Source organism: Agaricus bisporus (assembly GCF_000300575.1).
Source record: "Agaricus bisporus var. bisporus H97 unplaced genomic scaffold AGABI2scaffold_6, whole genome shotgun sequence".
NCBI classification, from domain to species: domain Eukaryota; kingdom Fungi; phylum Basidiomycota; class Agaricomycetes; order Agaricales; family Agaricaceae; genus Agaricus; species Agaricus bisporus.
The window spans coordinates 2,191,011-2,208,052 of record NW_006267369.1 but is presented as its reverse complement, the minus strand read 5'-3'; the positions used below and the strand labels follow the sequence as shown (position 1 = coordinate 2,208,052).

General features: G+C 46.6%; 5 protein-coding genes across 5 annotated transcripts; 1 reads left to right on the top strand and 4 right to left on the bottom strand.

Moving 5' to 3' along the window:
* Positions 1 to 1,370: 1,370 nt before the first annotated feature.
* On the bottom strand, positions 1,371 to 3,223 carry AGABI2DRAFT_186255 (hypothetical protein; the record flags this gene model as incomplete). Its single annotated transcript, XM_006462188.1, has 3 exons — positions 2,555 to 3,223; positions 2,315 to 2,404; positions 1,371 to 2,266 (listed from the first exon to the last, which is right to left on the bottom strand). Exons 1-3 carry the CDS (start codon positions 2,886 to 2,888, stop codon positions 1,371 to 1,373), a joined length of 1,320 nt encoding a protein of 439 aa, XP_006462251.1. The 5' UTR covers positions 2,889 to 3,223.
* A 376-nt stretch (positions 3,224 to 3,599) lies between these two features.
* Positions 3,600 to 4,047, bottom strand: AGABI2DRAFT_70769 (hypothetical protein; the record flags this gene model as incomplete). The annotated part of the gene is made up of 2 exons (XM_006462187.1): positions 3,600 to 3,841; positions 3,921 to 4,047. The coding sequence occupies 2 exons, from the start codon at positions 4,045 to 4,047 to the stop codon at positions 3,600 to 3,602; spliced, it is 369 nt and encodes a 122-aa protein (XP_006462250.1).
* A 5,913-nt stretch (positions 4,048 to 9,960) lies between these two features.
* On the bottom strand, positions 9,961 to 11,444 carry AGABI2DRAFT_206525 (hypothetical protein; the record flags this gene model as incomplete). Its single annotated transcript, XM_006462186.1, has 4 exons — positions 11,132 to 11,444; positions 10,798 to 11,076; positions 10,629 to 10,742; positions 9,961 to 10,574 (listed from the first exon to the last, which is right to left on the bottom strand). The coding sequence occupies exons 1-4, from the start codon at positions 11,202 to 11,204 to the stop codon at positions 9,961 to 9,963; spliced, it is 1,080 nt and encodes a 359-aa protein (XP_006462249.1). The 5' UTR covers positions 11,205 to 11,444.
* Positions 11,445 to 13,258: 1,814 nt separating this feature from the next.
* On the bottom strand, positions 13,259 to 14,111 carry AGABI2DRAFT_206522 (hypothetical protein; the record flags this gene model as incomplete). Its single annotated transcript, XM_006462185.1, has 3 exons — positions 13,259 to 13,520; positions 13,572 to 13,723; positions 13,776 to 14,111. The coding sequence occupies 3 exons, from the start codon at positions 14,109 to 14,111 to the stop codon at positions 13,259 to 13,261; spliced, it is 750 nt and encodes a 249-aa protein (XP_006462248.1).
* Positions 14,112 to 14,817: 706 nt separating this feature from the next.
* Positions 14,818 to 16,626, top strand: AGABI2DRAFT_193487 (hypothetical protein). Its single transcript, XM_006462184.1, has 4 exons — positions 14,818 to 15,832; positions 15,903 to 15,994; positions 16,118 to 16,391; positions 16,448 to 16,626. The coding sequence occupies exons 1-4, from the start codon at positions 14,825 to 14,827 to the stop codon at positions 16,481 to 16,483; spliced, it is 1,410 nt and encodes a 469-aa protein (XP_006462247.1). The 5' UTR covers positions 14,818 to 14,824; the 3' UTR covers positions 16,484 to 16,626.
* The last annotated feature ends 416 nt before the right edge of the window (positions 16,627 to 17,042 follow it).

Here is a 17,042-nt window from a genome sequence, read left to right as displayed (position 1 = left end):
CGGAAGCTTTCTTTAGACACAGAGAAGCGCTGGTGGACCCTTTCGTGTGGAAGTGAGTGCCGTCTGTGTCAATGAAAAGCCCGCGCAACATGCTGAACTTCTTATGGCCAAGTTAATAACTATGTCAAATGTACATTGTAGGAGCATACTCACAAGAAAAACCTGTCTTCATCGTAGAAGTGGCAAATGACCGCGCACCGAGCTGCAGCCACACATACAAGTATATCCCGATGAAGGCGGAGACTAGGGTGAAATTAAAATCTGCGCATGTGACACCAGTGAACATATCTTCATGATCATCTGTTACATCGTCGAAGTCCCGAGAGCAATTACTGATGAAGGTTTGACGCGATGATCATTGATCATAATCATGAACTGCCGGATTAACGTGTGGATCGAACATTTGTAATCAGCTTGTAATCATGAATGTCACAATCTCCTGCATTTAAAATCCTATTTCAATCTTCACCATCCTCTTGTTCACAAACATGATTTCTTTACCAAATCCACCTAATGGGTGAGGTTACATTTAAACATCGGTACAGCAACCTAATACCCTTACCCTTATCCACTTTTGACAGCGTTGTCCCCGACGTTTTCTAAACAATTTTTTCTTTAACAAGAGGGCGGAGCCATCATCGGCAACATTTGAAGCTTGAACATTTGAATAACGATGATGCCGTGAATCTTATCAAACACAACGAGATTTTTCTAGGTAGAAACCGCGCACCCGTAAAGTGCAACGGGCATATACATTAACTAGAAGCGGTGTTCTACACAACCTCGAGATACAATATGTAGTGTAAGATATCACCAATAGAAACGGTCCCAGAAAGACCAGAATAATAAGTGAGTAGGGGGGTGGAAGGAGGAGGAAAAATAGGTGAGAGACAAGGGAAAGGGAAGAACGGAGTAGAAGGAAGAAGTATAGGTCAAAGGGGTAGTATCTCTAAGGGAAGTAAATAAAGTGAGGAGTAGAACGCGAGTACAAAGTATAGTCATCGAAAGCAAGCAAGTAGACAAAACATCGAATGGAAAGAGCAGAAAGAGATGGGAAAATAGATAAAACAAAGCGAAAAGTTAATAGAATGACTCGACCTTTGCTCTCGAATATGTCAGCGAAGAGCGCAAACAAATCGCGAAACAAGGCCAGCAATCGAAACCCAAGTCGTACGATAGCATATCCAGCAAAAAAAAAAAACCAAAACCGATAATAGGAAGTCAGGCCAACGCACATAGGATATAATCGCAGATGATGCGAGAACCAAGGAGAAGGCATATTAAACTATACAAAACGCGTGAAAAACCAAAATGTGGTCCATAGACAAGGGCCGAACAAACAAGTGAGCGGGAACCGCCCTTCACGCCAATTAATCACGAGAGGTTTCTTCGACGATAGGCCACACGCTCGCGCGAGCGCGTTCTGGCTCACTAGAAGCTACAACAGCCTCCGGCTGGGGAGCAGATTGAGCTTCGGGCTGAGTGGCACGCTCTTCACGAGCCGCTTCAGGTTCCCGGGCGGGAGCATCTTGAGGGGCGGAAGGTTGCGCAGGGGGTGCCATGGGTGGTGGTGCTTGTTGCTGAGCGCTTCCACCGCGCATCTCGTCAATTCCTCTTTTCAAACCAGCCATAACACGATCAGTCCGTTCTAACAACTCCTCCATCCGTCGTTTTTGTTCGCCAAGTTCTATATAGTGGCGCTCAAGCTCGGGAAGTGTTGGCACGCCCATACTCATAAGATTGCCGACTGCCAAACTGAAGTTAATCATTCCCATATCAGGGGGATAGAACGGAGCACCAGGTGGAAGAGGATAACCCGTGGCGCCGTGGCCAAGCGGTGAATGGGTGCGGCTGGGTGCATTCGACCCCGAGCGCATGTAACTCGATTGCGCATTCAGAAGCGCGGCGGCAGCTGCAGAATTACCGAGAACTGCAAGAGAAGGGATTTCGAATCCACTGTGGGGAGAACCTGTTGGAGCGAACGGACCCGGTGCGTTTGGGCCACGGCTTATATAATCACTTCTCGAGGGTGCACGATTTTGAGGGGATACAGATCGACCATCCCAAGCGTTTCTCTTCCGATTCGAAGCACTGACATGCTCCTCATCGCCTTCCATGGGTATATCTTCATCTTCCTTTTCTGCGGCACGGGACGCCCGGGTGCGGCGTGTACGCTTCCTCTTTGGTTCTTGTGCCTCAGCGTCGCTTTCTTCTCCGTTGCCTCCATTTCCACCAGCATAGCGGCCAACGGCTACGAGGGCTTCAGCTGCTGCCTGATCAGTCATGCGAGCAGATGGACTAGGACTGGCTGCACCTGCAGCAGCGGGAACGCGCTTTCGCCGCTTTATTACAGTCTTCTTCATTGAGTTAGGACGATGGGTGCCGTGCAGCTTGAAGTATAGACCTGATTATCAGATAAGAGTAAAGATGAGTAAAGATAATCACGAGACATTCGAATAAAAAGGGTTCCCGCGTGGGATTATCTCTCACGCGCAGCACCGTTGAGATGATGGAGAACCAGAAATAGTGACGAATGAGAAACTAGTTCACTTACCACAAGCATTGCAGATATTGTTGCCCACATCATCCCTTCGCCATAAGGGAGTCGTACTTGTACCACAGTTGGCACAACACAACGCGCTTACGGCAGCCCGAGGGCGCTTTGCTGTACTAGTGGTTGTACTGGTATCAGGTTCGTTCACTACAGGAGAAGCAGCCTCAGGAGCAGCCTTGGCAGATGTGTCAGCAGGAGGTTCAGCTGTGCCAGCCGGTGCCTCGACACCCACTCTGCCAGCAGCAAGAGCGTTGTTGTAGGTCGGACAACCCGAGCATGCAGATGTGCCACCGGTTCCGTCGCAACGACCATCACCAGGGCAGGTGCCACTCATCTTGGACGGATTCGAGTTTGATGGCGACACGGGCTTGGCGCCTTTTGCATTAGGGGATGTAGATGTGCTGGTAGCTGCAGGGCCGGGCGGTACTCCTGTGGCGTTCAAAGACGGAGATGTAGGAGGGTTCGCTGGTGGCGGAGTGCGACCAAGATTCACGGGTCGGTTGGTATGCCGTGTTTTTTGGTAGAGACCTGGAGGGGGATAATAATCCGGTAAGTCAACTGTTCGAGACGGAAATATAGATCTCGGAGGGGGATGAGAAGGAGGTGAATAGGGCGAGTATCGACGAGAACGAGGGAGGCGACTCCCAGATGAGGAGTCTTTTGCGTCCATGCCCGTAAAGATGCCAAATAGATAGATGAAAGAGAGCTTTGTAGGGCAGTTATGCAGTGATCAAAGGAATGTCGCGAGGATAGAGCACTGGGTAACAGGGAACTGCCTGCGCGAGCTTGAAACTCAACATCTCGATCATCTGCCGTGCAGAGATGATATGGCGAGATTTAGCGTACCGATAATGCTAATGTATGACTGATGTGGTAAGTTCGTTGTGAACCGATACCACCCAGGAGACGCATGGCGACAGTGCATGTCGAGCCATAAGCGTGGAGAGCACAAGAGATGAATTCGTGCACAACAATGGTGTCATAGACGAAACACAAACGCGAATTTATGATTGGGGAAGATTGGAAGCGAGAGGGTAAGGGAGGGTTATGCGCAGTCTGAGCATTCTGTGACCACGTGTATGACGTGGTTGAAATTGATGACGGCGCTTGGACGGAGACCGGAGGAAAAGATGAAACGGGAGAGGCAGATTAAGAAAAACTCACCACAGGCATTGCAAACGGGATTTCCATCTGCATCACGCCTCCATAGAGGGGTAGCAGTCGTGCCACAGTTCATGCAGGGCGAGCGACCGGGGGCCAGCACATTAGCATTTGAGGTTCCGTTCGCTTCTTCCGAGTTGGCTATTGTACGCGATAGGTGAGACAGATCCGAGACGAACATGGCGAAAAAAGAACCAACCTTGACGCGTCTCTGAAGGGGGATTCGAGGGCTGTTCTGACTGTGCACTGGGAAACTGCTGTATACGTGCCATGGAGCCAATGGAGGCATTAGGCATGTTGATGACGGGGGTCTCGAGTACGACGGGAGACATTTTATGACGGATAGAGAGGTTAAGATAGCGGGTTGTATTACACGAAAGCACCGCGAGGCGAGATTAGTCAGTCGCAGCAAAGAACAATAGGTAGCGGCAGTGGCGGGCGTAGATATATGCGCACAAAAAGAGATAGCGTAGACGGTGAGGAGGGTAGGTTGGGGGGTGTCGACGGCGGCGGCGTCGTGGTCAAAGGGAAAGCGGGGAAGGAGGTGGGGAAGCAAGATAAATGGCTGATAACATCCCCGGGCCAATCACATTTATCCAGTTTCCAATAGATAATGTTTCATTCTCCGACAGGCGGAGTTTAAATCCCGGCTCCCGCCACTTGCTCGCTTAAGGTCGCGCATATACGCGTGTCCATGGACGCATTGTATTAGAATTATGCTTGTGTGCGCCAGCGATAGCGTTGAGCGTGTGTTTTCCACGGGACACGCCCGCGTTTCGCTAAAATTTCCTGACCCCGTTACGCTCAGCCCAAATCTAATCTGAGCGAACCTGACGTGGTGATCTCCTGTCCGGGCTTCTCCCTTGTCCTTTCTCAGCCTGCTCAGCCCCCCTCCTGGACCTGGAGCCTATGCTCCTCCCCGTGCCACACGCCCAGCCCACCGTCTAATGACGTTTCTACCCCCAGTTACGGAGAAATAATAACATCATAAGTTTTGCGTGGTCAAAGACGTTCTTTTCTGCAATCAACACAGACCAGGGTGATCCGATCAGCTTGTCCATCACTCTGTCAAAGCACATCCAAGCAAACCGGATCCCTCAGTCAATTCACACCAGCTAATCTCCGCTGCCATCGACGCGACGCTCGGTCTCTCTCTGCCTTCAGACTTGTCGGGCTCGTTGCTGTGCTGTGCTTCCACATAAAAGTAGAAATAAAAATAAAAAATAAAAATCTACAAGCCGTTTTATGGCGGCGCCTTAATCGCATGCGCCCAACCCAAAACACGGGCGTCATCAGGTTCGCCAACGGTGCCAACCTAACTATCCCTTCTTTTGGGATCTCTCACGCCCCTATAGGTCAATAAAATTTTCAACGACAGTGATTACTTTACGCAAATCAAGTATCCAATTATCTATCGCGAGATATGAGATATGGACCGATCTAATCTAGCTAGCCTCGTTTCATACGTTCAAAAAGTGTACAAGCGAACATCCGGGCTCCGGTCTTCCGGACAGTCGTCTTGGTTCATAGGGACGACCTGATAGCCATCCTCCCTTCTTCAAACGCTCGCCGAGAGTTCCGAATTTCATGAACAACACCCAAATGATAAACGATAACATTGACAGCTTTTGCGCTTTCTTCCATCATTCAAGATGATACCTAGTCTGCTTTATGCATCATTCATGCTGTGTAACCATATCATATCCTGCTTGATATCATCAAAACTCTGTCAACCGCCCAATCAAACATCACATCAACCAAAGTTCTCTCAAGGTATCCCACCCTGCAAAATTTTATCACTCAGTTCGCTATTACATATACGTAAACTTCGTCCATGGACCATTAAGCTCCCGTCATCGCGCCGCTTTTCTTCATTTCTTTTACGTACGCTGACCTGACTCTTTTTTACCCTTGCCTCACGCGCACCATCCGCTCGTTATCCGCCACGTATCATCAAAAGATAACTCCACTCAATCAAAACCTGATACAATATGCCTTGATCATCCATGATATCAACGCCCATTCCTCCAATCTTATCGCTATCCACCACATAGTATACACACACATTGTCGAGACTTCAACGGAGTCATCCTATCTTCTCTTTTTTTGTATCATTCAGAGTGAGTGTTTGAGCCCCACGATTTTTCCCGCCGCTCATCAATTATATACATCAAATATCAATACAATCAAACCTAAGATGTGTGTACAACGTACACAACGCCTCACGCTCCCCACGCATTTTCGCCGAGCAAAATGAGCTCATCGCCGCCTCCCTCCATTTCCGATAGGGTAAGAGTCAACAAAACAAACAAACAAACGAAAAGTCAAATCCTGCTCTCTTCACACGCCGCGTGGTTCACCCCGGAATCCTACGTTCATAGAATGAACGAACGTCGAAATCGCTTCTAACCCAATATCTATAATGAGCCTAAAAAGTACCGTCGGCAGTCCATCCCCGCAATGTTTTCATCTTATCATCACAACGGCTAAATATATATGAACAATAAACTCAAACTAAAAAGTCTTTGCTTCCCTTAGGCCATTCTCAAGAAAGTCTAGACTTCATTTCCTTGAGTCAAAAAAAGTAATCTAGAAGACAGAGAAGGTCTCTTTATCAAAGATAATCAGGGGACTTATCACAGCGCCCATAATGATAAGATTGAACTCGCCAAGAGTGGCCTTCGCGGCGAGAATGTATTTATGCATACTTTTTCTTATTCGTCCCGAATGATTTCACATACGATTCAGATATAGGAGTGTGTTAATCATGTTGTCTTGAACTATGAGAATACATACCCCGAAACGTTCTCTTGGGTAGACAAGTTGTATTACACAAGTTTTTATGTTCCTGGTTCCTAATCATATGGCACGCAACCACCACATCTCTTTATCATAAGCTTGGGTGAATGGATGTAGATCAACGAGTTCATTATCCACTCTTATCGCAAAAAAGAAAGACAATACAAAAGAAAAATCAATGTATGTACATGAAAACCGTTTTCTCACAACTGTAAACTAACCGCCTTAATCAGCCTAGTAACCATTACACTGACAAATGTTCTGCCACCAACTTAGACTTAGTTACTGCCTCTCACGGCACCTAAACCCATTCAGGAGGTGACACGTCCCTTCGTTCCATCGGGAAGTTGCGGTGGAGTCTCGGTTATTATGGAGCCTAGCGTAGACGAGTGCTTGTTTGTACTTGGCTTGTACAAAGCTCCGTTCTCAAAATCGCAATTGAGCAACATCACAAGCCATATATGGTTAATTGAAGTATGTAAGAAGATCTCCATTTTCTTCCGTTCGAGTAAAGACCTCTATTGAATGTTAGACTTTTTCATTCGTCGTTCTTTTAACCTGGGTCCTAAAATCCAACCAACATCGGTCCAGTTTTCGTCAGTAAATCAGACGATAAACGTCCTCAACAAAAGTTATAATTCGTTTCTGAACATAGCTCGAAATCCGTCAAACCTTCATAGAAAAACTAAATTCTGGGGAGCCTTTCAAATGTTACCACCGAGAAGTGAACTCCATGGAGAAAATCTCAAAAACACAAAACAAAAATGATTTAAAATAGGTCCCTCACGGTGTCATGGAAGGTCATGGACCACAAATCAATCCACATCTATCCGTGACCCTGTCTTTCCCTATTTTTCGGTTGTTCCGAGCTTCCGAAGTTCAAAGTTCAAACAACCCCTCATTTTTTCAGCTGCCTCCACCCCAATAAGCTTCCATTCCGCGGCCAGTTCAGCAGGAGATATCTATACCATGCATATTTCAAGAATCGTCCATCCAGCATTTCAGCCACCAGGCGCCATTGTTGTCACTTATCAGTTATCTCTTTTTTCTTGGCCCGTTGAGTAATCACCATACAAAGCAAACGGGGATAAAAAGTGTTTGTTTTAGAACATACAGTAAACTGACTAATTCATGCCAACATGTAAGTTGGTTTACTTAAACATATGACAATTCCACCCGAGTAACTCAGGGTTAGATCATAAAAAACGTTGGTATCGCGTTTCATAAGGGAGTTCGGCAACACGGCGGGGAGCAGAGCAAGCGAACGGAATGTGGAAAGGCGGGAAAAACTTGAGGAACTTTAGCCTCCACGTTGACGGGGAATCCCGGTCGAGGATCCAGTGACTGTCTACACCAAATTTGCATGATCTTCAAAAAAACGCGTGCACGCCGTCATTTAATGCCGTTCGCCGATGACCGCCGGATATCACGTCTCGGATTAAAGATTAATGCTCTCCGAATCTTTGAAGATTCTCGGTTCTCAGTCACGGTATGCGACGTTTGGGCATCGGACTCTGTAAGTAGGCTAATCGTTGCTTGCCAAGGGCTAGAGCATCCTCAGATGCCATTTTCACATGCTTTAATCGGTTAGTCAGCGACACGGTGAGTGTCCGAATCAACAACTTGAAGCGCTTGTTCTCTTTATTGCTTTCGGCGCCTATCTTTTTTTCTTTTGATGCACATTGATTTTGCGACCTTCAAACACGGCTAGACATCTATACACCTACATTTAGTCGTATCAACGCTTTAGTAAACAGCATCATTAATTGGGGATTGCGCCTCAATGAACCGAGCTCGTCGGCTGGTATAATCCTTGGATATGATGTAATTTTGAAAAACATGAGGGTAGAACACGAAGGCATAATGTGGAACGAATAGTTAAGACTCTAGGTATACATGACAATGATTAAGGAGACAATGAAATATGAGACATAGAAATAGGAAGGTGAGGAAGGTGAGGAAGGTGAAGCCCCGACGCGCTGGTGGGGCCTTTGAGCCATAAAACAAGCTCGCTCTCCTTTGAGAGACTGAGGGGATTCGCCATTGAGGTACATGAGCCCTTAACGAGCATCTAAAGTGTTACCAGCCGAATATCGTCTTTGATGACACCAGTGGAGGATCCAAGCCAGAAATAGACACTCTATAAATAGGCCTGCTACAACACCAATGGAAAATTGGCCGCCTCTCAACCGCATGCATCGGTGGAGTTGAATGACAGTAACTTTGCAGCTAATGCTGATGTCCGCATAATTGTGCATTCATATTCGATAGCCAATTCCGAGTCTTCGCTACTACCTGTCGAGTGATATCAAAGTCCCCCAGATTTTGGCCGTAGTATTGCCTCAGATATCAGAAGGCTCGGTATCTCTACGTGACAAGATAAAAACTCTTGACAGCGAGCACATTAATATTTGAACTGTATATTAAAACGGATGTAAGCAGGCTACCCTAATCGGCCTAGTAACCGTTACACCAAAAGGGACATAACAGAATATTATATGATATTCTGCAACCGACTAGTATATGTGCTGTAAGCGCCATGCTTACAACGGAAATGACAACCTCGCAATAGAGTCCGAAAGGTAGCTGATATCAGGTAATATGGAGCCTTCAGTGTTTCCTGTAAGTGTGTTCAGTGAGCGGTCGTTCCTGTAGGCATTCTTATATCCATTGTCAGGAGCCTTTTGGTTCCCATCTGAATGTAACTCCAAACCGTGTGATTAGATTCTTGATAGTGACTCCATTGGTCAAGTCAAGGCAGAGTCCTAATGATAATAATAATAATATGTGTAGTAAATGTAATTCACGACGCAGAGCTGGTTCGACACCCGTACCTGTGGTCATGGGGGTACCGTTTCCTGGAGCTAATCATTCTTTGAAGTTAGTAGCACGAAGGCAAGTTGGTGAGCCTTGACGCACATAATCCTGCATCAAGACAGAAATTAGAATTGGCAAGACGAATAGCGGCGGGACCTAAAATCAATTGTCACAGCTGACCAGTTATTAGAATCTGTCATCGAAATCTACTTCAGCTATCAGTCCAACTGTACGTCCATTCCTTATATCTGGACGACAGTCCCATTAGCCTGGACGTTGCCCCGAATGTCAACACACTTGTTGGAAGCTATGGAGGGATGTAGAACCGTCTGTCCAATGCCAAAGGTGGAGAAAACTAGAGCAGAGACACAAGTAAACTTCATCGTTGTTTATGGAATTGACTAGGGGGTGATGAAGCGAGGGTAGAAACTGGCATTCGTACTGGCCTATTCCTGTTATGTCCTTCAGGTCTGGCAATGTACACCCGGAAACACGAACCAGGTCTGGAAAATTGAACCGATGAAGTGGGAATTAAGGAATTCGTAGTTTGTATTTGCTATTACCGAAGTCTGTCAGATGTCTTGTGATCGTCGAACTGTCCGCACAAGTAAATGAAAGACGTGTTTCTATTATGTGAAGTGTTTCTCTATCAAGTCCAGAATTTCTGGTTGGTCATCGTCTCCCGCCATTCGAGCAAGGTAAGGTTCTGTATGTACACCGTCCGGTTGAACAAACAGTGTTACATCCTTGTGATGACGTTCAAGCGCCGCGGCGAGATTCATATTATCGTCGCGCAGACATTCCATTGCGCCTGTCAAGATAGTGAACTTTTTGACCAACCTATCCACCCCTTTCCACCAATCTTTTGGCGCCTTCACAGCTTCAAGGTAAGGTCTACCATCATCAGGAAGTTCCTTGAGAATAGCACTGGCGAGATAAGCCCAAGTTTCGGCCGGAAGAACATCGCTTCCGCTGTTGGCGGTAAATGAGAGGGATTCCGTCGTGAGTGATACCCAAGGAGACATCAAGAATGCGCCACCCAAAGGGGCAGACAGTTGAACGACGGGTATGTCTTGATAGGGATGGAGTAGATGGGAAATAACCTGTAGTATAAGGCTTCCACCAGCGGAATCTCCAACCAGATAAATATCTTCGGGCTTGATACCATTGACGTTTATGAGATGTGCGAGGCCACTGATAGCTTGACGAAGTTGGATAGGGAAAGATGCTGATGGGTAGAGCGCTGAGGACGAGAATGTTGGTGTAATTTCATAAGATGATTAATCTAGACACTCACAATAACAAAGAGCTACCAAATCAAACTCTTCGCCAATGCGTTCCTTCATCTCACCCAGAACAGTGATCCAGTAGTCAGGAACATATTTTTGCATAGGTAGCTGGTATGTTCCACCTGAATCAAAAGTCAACACTACTCTTTTACTTCGGCATTCGCGTTTCAAATTTACCATGGACATAAAAAACCACTTTCCCCGTGGTCTCGCGTTCAGTGAACCACATGAGATTTCCGTCCTCGTCGAGATAATCGAGCAGAGTTTTCTCGCTATACTTTTGGACCCATTCCAGATATACTGAAATTGTGGATACCATTATGTATTGCATTTGATTGACGCGAAGCCGAGAGCTAATGAAGCGGAATGACTCGTCACTGACGATGCGACGCCAGGACCTATGACGATCATAGCTACGGAATGGCGAGAGTAGGAGTCGGAGAGTCATTGCTATTGCTGCGTATAGGCCCGTGGTCAGTGGGAGATCGCGACATAAAGAGTCAAGTCTTACGCCAGCTGCATAGGACACAAATAAGTAGAATTTTCTCCCAGAGGGTCACTTGAGCGTAGTCGGGAGAAGGCATTGTACTCGTCTCCACCGCTGACGTCTATCATTGGAGTTGTACAGGGCTATAACTTAATATGATGCCGTTGTTCCGAATTCAACCGCTGAGATGGTTATCATCATCATCATAGCCTCGTATCAGCTCGTATCTCGTATACAATGAATTTCCATCAGGCTCAGCTGTTTTCTTTCCGTGGCAAGCGACGCAATAAGTTTGCCAACGGCATCTGGTTGAAGCATAGCAAGGAGCGGGTCCGATGGAGTCGTTGAGAATTGAGGTACATTGAACTTTGTATTCTGATGTGGCCGACGGTATTTGCCGAGAAACTCCAAAAATTTATGTAAGTACTTACAATCATGATCAGTATCTGATAAAGTTGTAATGTAATGGAACAAGTCGTCAGTATCTGTTAAAAGCAGCTCCAAAGATCCTAAAGACATACCATGACCTGGGAAAATAGCCCCTTCAATGTGCTTTCCTTCTTTCGCGCCATATGTATATAACCAGTGCGGCTAGGGTGCCGGCATTACATGCTGTACAAGTTGCAGCTAATAATCACGAATGTTCATTGTCCCACTGTCTGTTAACGTTCAATGCCGGTGACTTGGAGATGCCACCGCGATGTGACTCTGTCGGAGTTACTCAGCCAGGTTGAAAGCTTGATCTCCGTCTTTGATACTCTATTTTTGTGACTCCAACCATCAATAATTCAATCTTTGAGAATATAAACAGTCTAAGGCATTCACAGGCTAACGTGCGAGTCTTCACTAGAAGTTCACTCATGGTTTGTACCGACTCGACGGCTTACAATGGATGCCTTGGATCTTAAATCCAGCGTCGGGGTACGCATTTGGTACTAGGATTCCGGATTCCGGATGGACATCCAATACATAAGTCAAACGTTAAAACGTTAAATTCCGACCCGGCCTTTAAGTTCTTGTAAGACTGACAAATCATTTAGGCGAATAGCGTTCACACCGGCGAGAGAATAATGTAAACACGGGTCCGTGAGGACGGAATGGTCACTGCTGTGGAGCCTGTGGCAGCTGGTAAGATTCAAGTGAGTCAAGTCCACAAATCTTCGGTTAGGGATGATTTTATATGCATTTTGTATCAATAACTGAGCATTAAGCATCATTAATTTGGGTTATAGTGAGTATCATACACTCATCCGGGTATGAGAATCTCGATTGTGAATATTGACTTCCGACGTCGCAGGTTACATGATTTCTTTCGGATGGCATGTGTACGGTTGAACTAGTATTATCAACAAAGTTCCGCCTCCTTAGGAGGCTTGAACCTTAAATTTTATGATTTATGTTGAAACATATTATTCCAGAGTTGCGGGCTCTGAATGATCAAATCCGTCCTGTAATTTGAAATATTGAGTGATATCTGACAGAAGACGGGCATATGAAGGGGTTTCGAATTTCAATATCATTAGTGGCAGGTGTGGCACCGAATCATTCAACTCACTCAATCCATCTGATCATCACTGCTACATGAGTGTTATCTAGTGCCAATATCGGATACCATGTGAGGCTCCGACTCGGGAAGGCCTGAAACAATACTTTAAGAATTAGCATGAAATAATTCTGATGTTCCAATTAATTTCCTTCGTCATTGGATAGATTGACGCCTCGAAAGACACTAAGACAGCCTAGATTATTCAACGGCTTTCGGCTCGTGTGTTAAATTTTTTTGGCGTTAAATTAGAAGAAATTGTACACTTGTGTACTTCTTCAATCGGCGGGAGAAAAAGCCCAACACGGACAACCGCTTAAGGAAATGAAACAACTGCTGCCGATCATATTCTAGGGCATGGTTCGCCTTGGCGTTTTACGGTGTTCTCGGTACAGCGCTGGGGAAAAGCAATTTGAGAAATGCGGCCATAGAATTCAAACTATGGCTCGATTATGAGAACAAGGAAGAAGTAGGATTTCGGGGTAGCTAATTACTGGATAGTTGTAGAGGCGAGTATAGATCATAGCACACGATATAAACAAACGTACGAAGAAACCAAAAAGTATGAGACCCATAAAATAAGTAAACGCAGGTCTGTTCAACGAGATCTAATGAATGCCTAGCTCCATGAGGCGGTATCTCTTCGCCGAAACATGGAAAGGTATATAACCAGACCAGAAGAGCAAATAGTCACCCTCGGCATCGTCTCTACCTTTGAGAATTGCTAAGGTCCGGCGGTGAGATTCGGCGACGCTGTCGGAAAGTGCACGCAGCTGGTCGAGTTTCGACCGGTCGTTTAATTTTGCTAATAGCGAAACAGTGTTCTCGTCCTCTCCAGCGAGCTCTTCTTTATAGAATGACGTTATATCACTAAAGCCCCGTGAACAAAGATCTCTATAGAAGTAAATACCAGGGACTTACTTGACGTAGTTGATGATATCCTCAAGTTCTGGGAGGGCATGAATATACTGAGCGGCACTGACTGACGGCCGAAAAATGAAAGTAGCATAGGCCTTGGATATTCCAGAAAACCGACGCAAATAATCGGGGTACCGTTTCGCTTGTGAGGGAATCTTTGACATTGGCGTAAGTCAGTAGAAGTGAGGAAAGAGAAATATAACTCACCTTAGTTCCAGCGGTGATGTTTTCGATGACCATAGCGTTCATGAATGAGAATGTAGCACACATTATCAGATTTGTGGCGACAGGGTCAAAGAAGGTGGAGGTCTCGGCCAGTAAGTCCGCAAGGTTGTTGAGGACGTCAGTGGGATGACATTCGCCCCTCTGGTATCGTTCCATAAAGCGGGCGATGCCATCGGATTGAATGTCGAAATTGTCATCGACGCAAAGCAGGAGGCCGGTATAATATGCTATGTAGAGCCTGAGTTCAAAGGACTGGTAGAAATATGCAGCATTGGAGACGAGGATTCCGACCGGGAGATGCTTCGAAAGATAGTGCATGTCGTAGCCGCGGCGGTCAGCCTCAGCCCAACATTCCCGCTCAAAGACGAGGGCGTCAGGTTGCTCCGGGGCTTTGGGTGTCTGGTTGGTTTTCAAGAGAAAGTCGCTGATGACGTCGCGAACGCCATCTTCGAGAGCCTTGTGCGAAAGAGGTTGGTTAGAGAGTTGTTCAATGGCTCTCATGGTAGTGAAAAGCAGATACAAAAATCTGGTGAGGAAAGCAGAGGTCCATCGTGTGTTTTATACTGAGTCCCGGAAGGTGGGTGGTTTGTAAAAACGGGTAATGGTTACGAATTTCCGCCGAATCTAATGAAACCATTTAGACATTCCGTGATGCCCATTTGTCTCTCCTACGGTCACATCGTACATTTTCAGATCCAGTGCGTTTCGAGATCCGAGATTCCCAAGAGATTCCTTCCGAGATATCAGATAAAACGCCGGACTTTGATCGTGATCACGTGAGTGACATGTTTTATTTTTTTTTCCCCGAATTCCGAATTCTTTCACCGTCGACGCAGTCAGAGGATTGCACTCTAGCTGATGTATTGTTGTCTGGAGTAACGGAGCGACGGGAGACGGAATCCACATTCTGCGCGAGTTCTGCGCCTTGCAGAACGGGTAGAACGTTGGAAACATTACTAGTTTACACCAAATGGCACAAAGTGCGCTATCCAATAGAACCCTTTCTTTTCTGAATTTCTCTTCTGATCCCCATGGCCCTCGTCTTTCGTCGCTGGGCATCTTCCACTCCCTCGAAAGCTCATTTGCACAAACCTCTGCCCGAGAACTCGTTTCCAATTGGATACAAGCTCACTGGGATACACGTTGGTGTCAAGAAAAATAAGGAAATACTCGATTTAGGCGTTGTTCTGTCAACATCACAACACCCCACCTCCGCTGCTGCATGCTTCACGCGGAACGCCTTCAAAGCTGCTCCGGTCATCGTCTCAGACAATGTGCTGGCTCGTAACGGGGGTAGGGCCCGTGGTTTCGTAGTCAACAGCGGCTGTGCCAACGCAGTCACCGGTAAACAAGGACTAGAAGATGCGTGGGCCATGGTCAAGCATACCACGGCCCTTCTTCCATCGCAAGCAGCAAAAGAAGATACCGAGCACGATGCCCTCGTCATGTCCACAGGTGTCATAGGCCAGAATCTCCCCATCTCCAAAATCGTCGCCGGTATCCGGCGAGCAGCCGACTCACTTGGTTCCGACTTCGCTGCCTGGGAGCGAGCAGCCAAAGCTTTTATGACAACGGATACTTTCCCGAAATTACGCTCGCGAGTGTTCTCTATCAAAGGAGTCGAGTACAGGTTAGCTGGGATGGACAAAGGTGCTGGGATGATTCATCCTGACATGGGTCCGCTTTCGACCATCCCATCCTCCCCACGTCAGCTTCATGCGACGCTTCTTGGCTGCATCTTGACGGACGCCGCCGTTTCACCACGTAGCCTGCAGAGCGCTTTGACATATGCCGTGGACAGAAGTTTTAATTCTATTAGCGTTGATGGTGACATGTCAACCAATGATACTATCATCGTACTCGCCAACGGTGCTGCCGCTCCTATCCGTGATGGTCGTGCTCATGAGATTGATGAAGAAACGGATCGTGATTCATACGAGATCTTCAAAAAGGAGTTGACCGATTTCGCCGTGGACTTGGCTCAACTGGTTGTCCGAGACGGAGAAGGTGCCACGAAATTCGTCGCCGTCAAAGTACAGGTGCGTACATACTTGCTAATTGTTGTTTTCTTTCTCTGATCTATATTTCGAATCGCAATCATATGTCCAGGGCGCTCCGAATTACAAGGATGCTCATGCTATTGCGTCAAAAATTTCAACTTCGGCTCTGGTTAAAACAGCTTTGTACGGCGAAGATGCAAAGTAAGCCTCTCCCGTACTCGCGCCAGCAACTCCTACTAATTCCCACTGCGTCTTCTCCTGTGGCTGCTCCTATATCTTTTCAATCCCAATCACGATTATGCATCTGAAATCGTGAACAATCAGTTGGGGTCGGATCCTTGCGGCCACCGGTTCCGTTCCTCTCTCTTCCTCTCCAAACTCAGAGGAGGTACCGGTTATCAACCCCTCGAAAGTTTCAGTAACTTTCGTACCCTCCGATGGGACCGCAGAGCTCCCCGTTTTGGTCAACGGCGAACCAGAAAATGTCGATGAAGACCGGGCGAAGCAGATCTTGAGTATGGAGGATATAAACATTGTCGTCGACCTCGGACTGGGTGGTGATGGTGAAGCGACATATTGGACTTGCGATTTCAGCTATGTGAGTAATCATTTGCATCTGCTCAATTTTGATGGTGCTAATAGAATGATGTGTAGGAATATGTGAGGATCAATGGGGATTACAGGAGCTAGACAACGTTAGAGAGTGGCCGCGCAGGCAATCGGATCTCAGGTGGCTATGCGATTCTGTATAATCTGTCCGTATTTCTCGAGAGTCGGTGCTTGCTTCATACCGGTATTAAATTACTGAGTCATCCAAATCGCCGTCCATCATTACTTGAGCAAGGTTTAGGACGCTTTCGTTTTGCTCAGTTCGTTTTGTCCTTCGGGCATCATTCTAAAAATGGCGTTTATGGGCATGGCGCTTACAAAACCTCTATCGGCAACATACAAACGTGATATCATATCCTCGTTTTTTCACGATATGTCATCTCTATGATCATCTCGTGCCGGGATATTATCCAAATGATATCCATGTCCATTGGGATATCGCTTGTTCGGCCAACCCGTTTTCACACACAGTAATGAGCCTCCATTGACTGCCGGTGTCGGTATCTTAGTAGAATCACCGAAACATGATGCACGAAGTAATATCACCCATCTTCGAAGCAGTGCAAACGGACTTTATCTTTAAACGGCGAGGTTCTAACCAGTGATTCTGGAAGGCCCCAAAGTAGTCAAATTCCAAAGA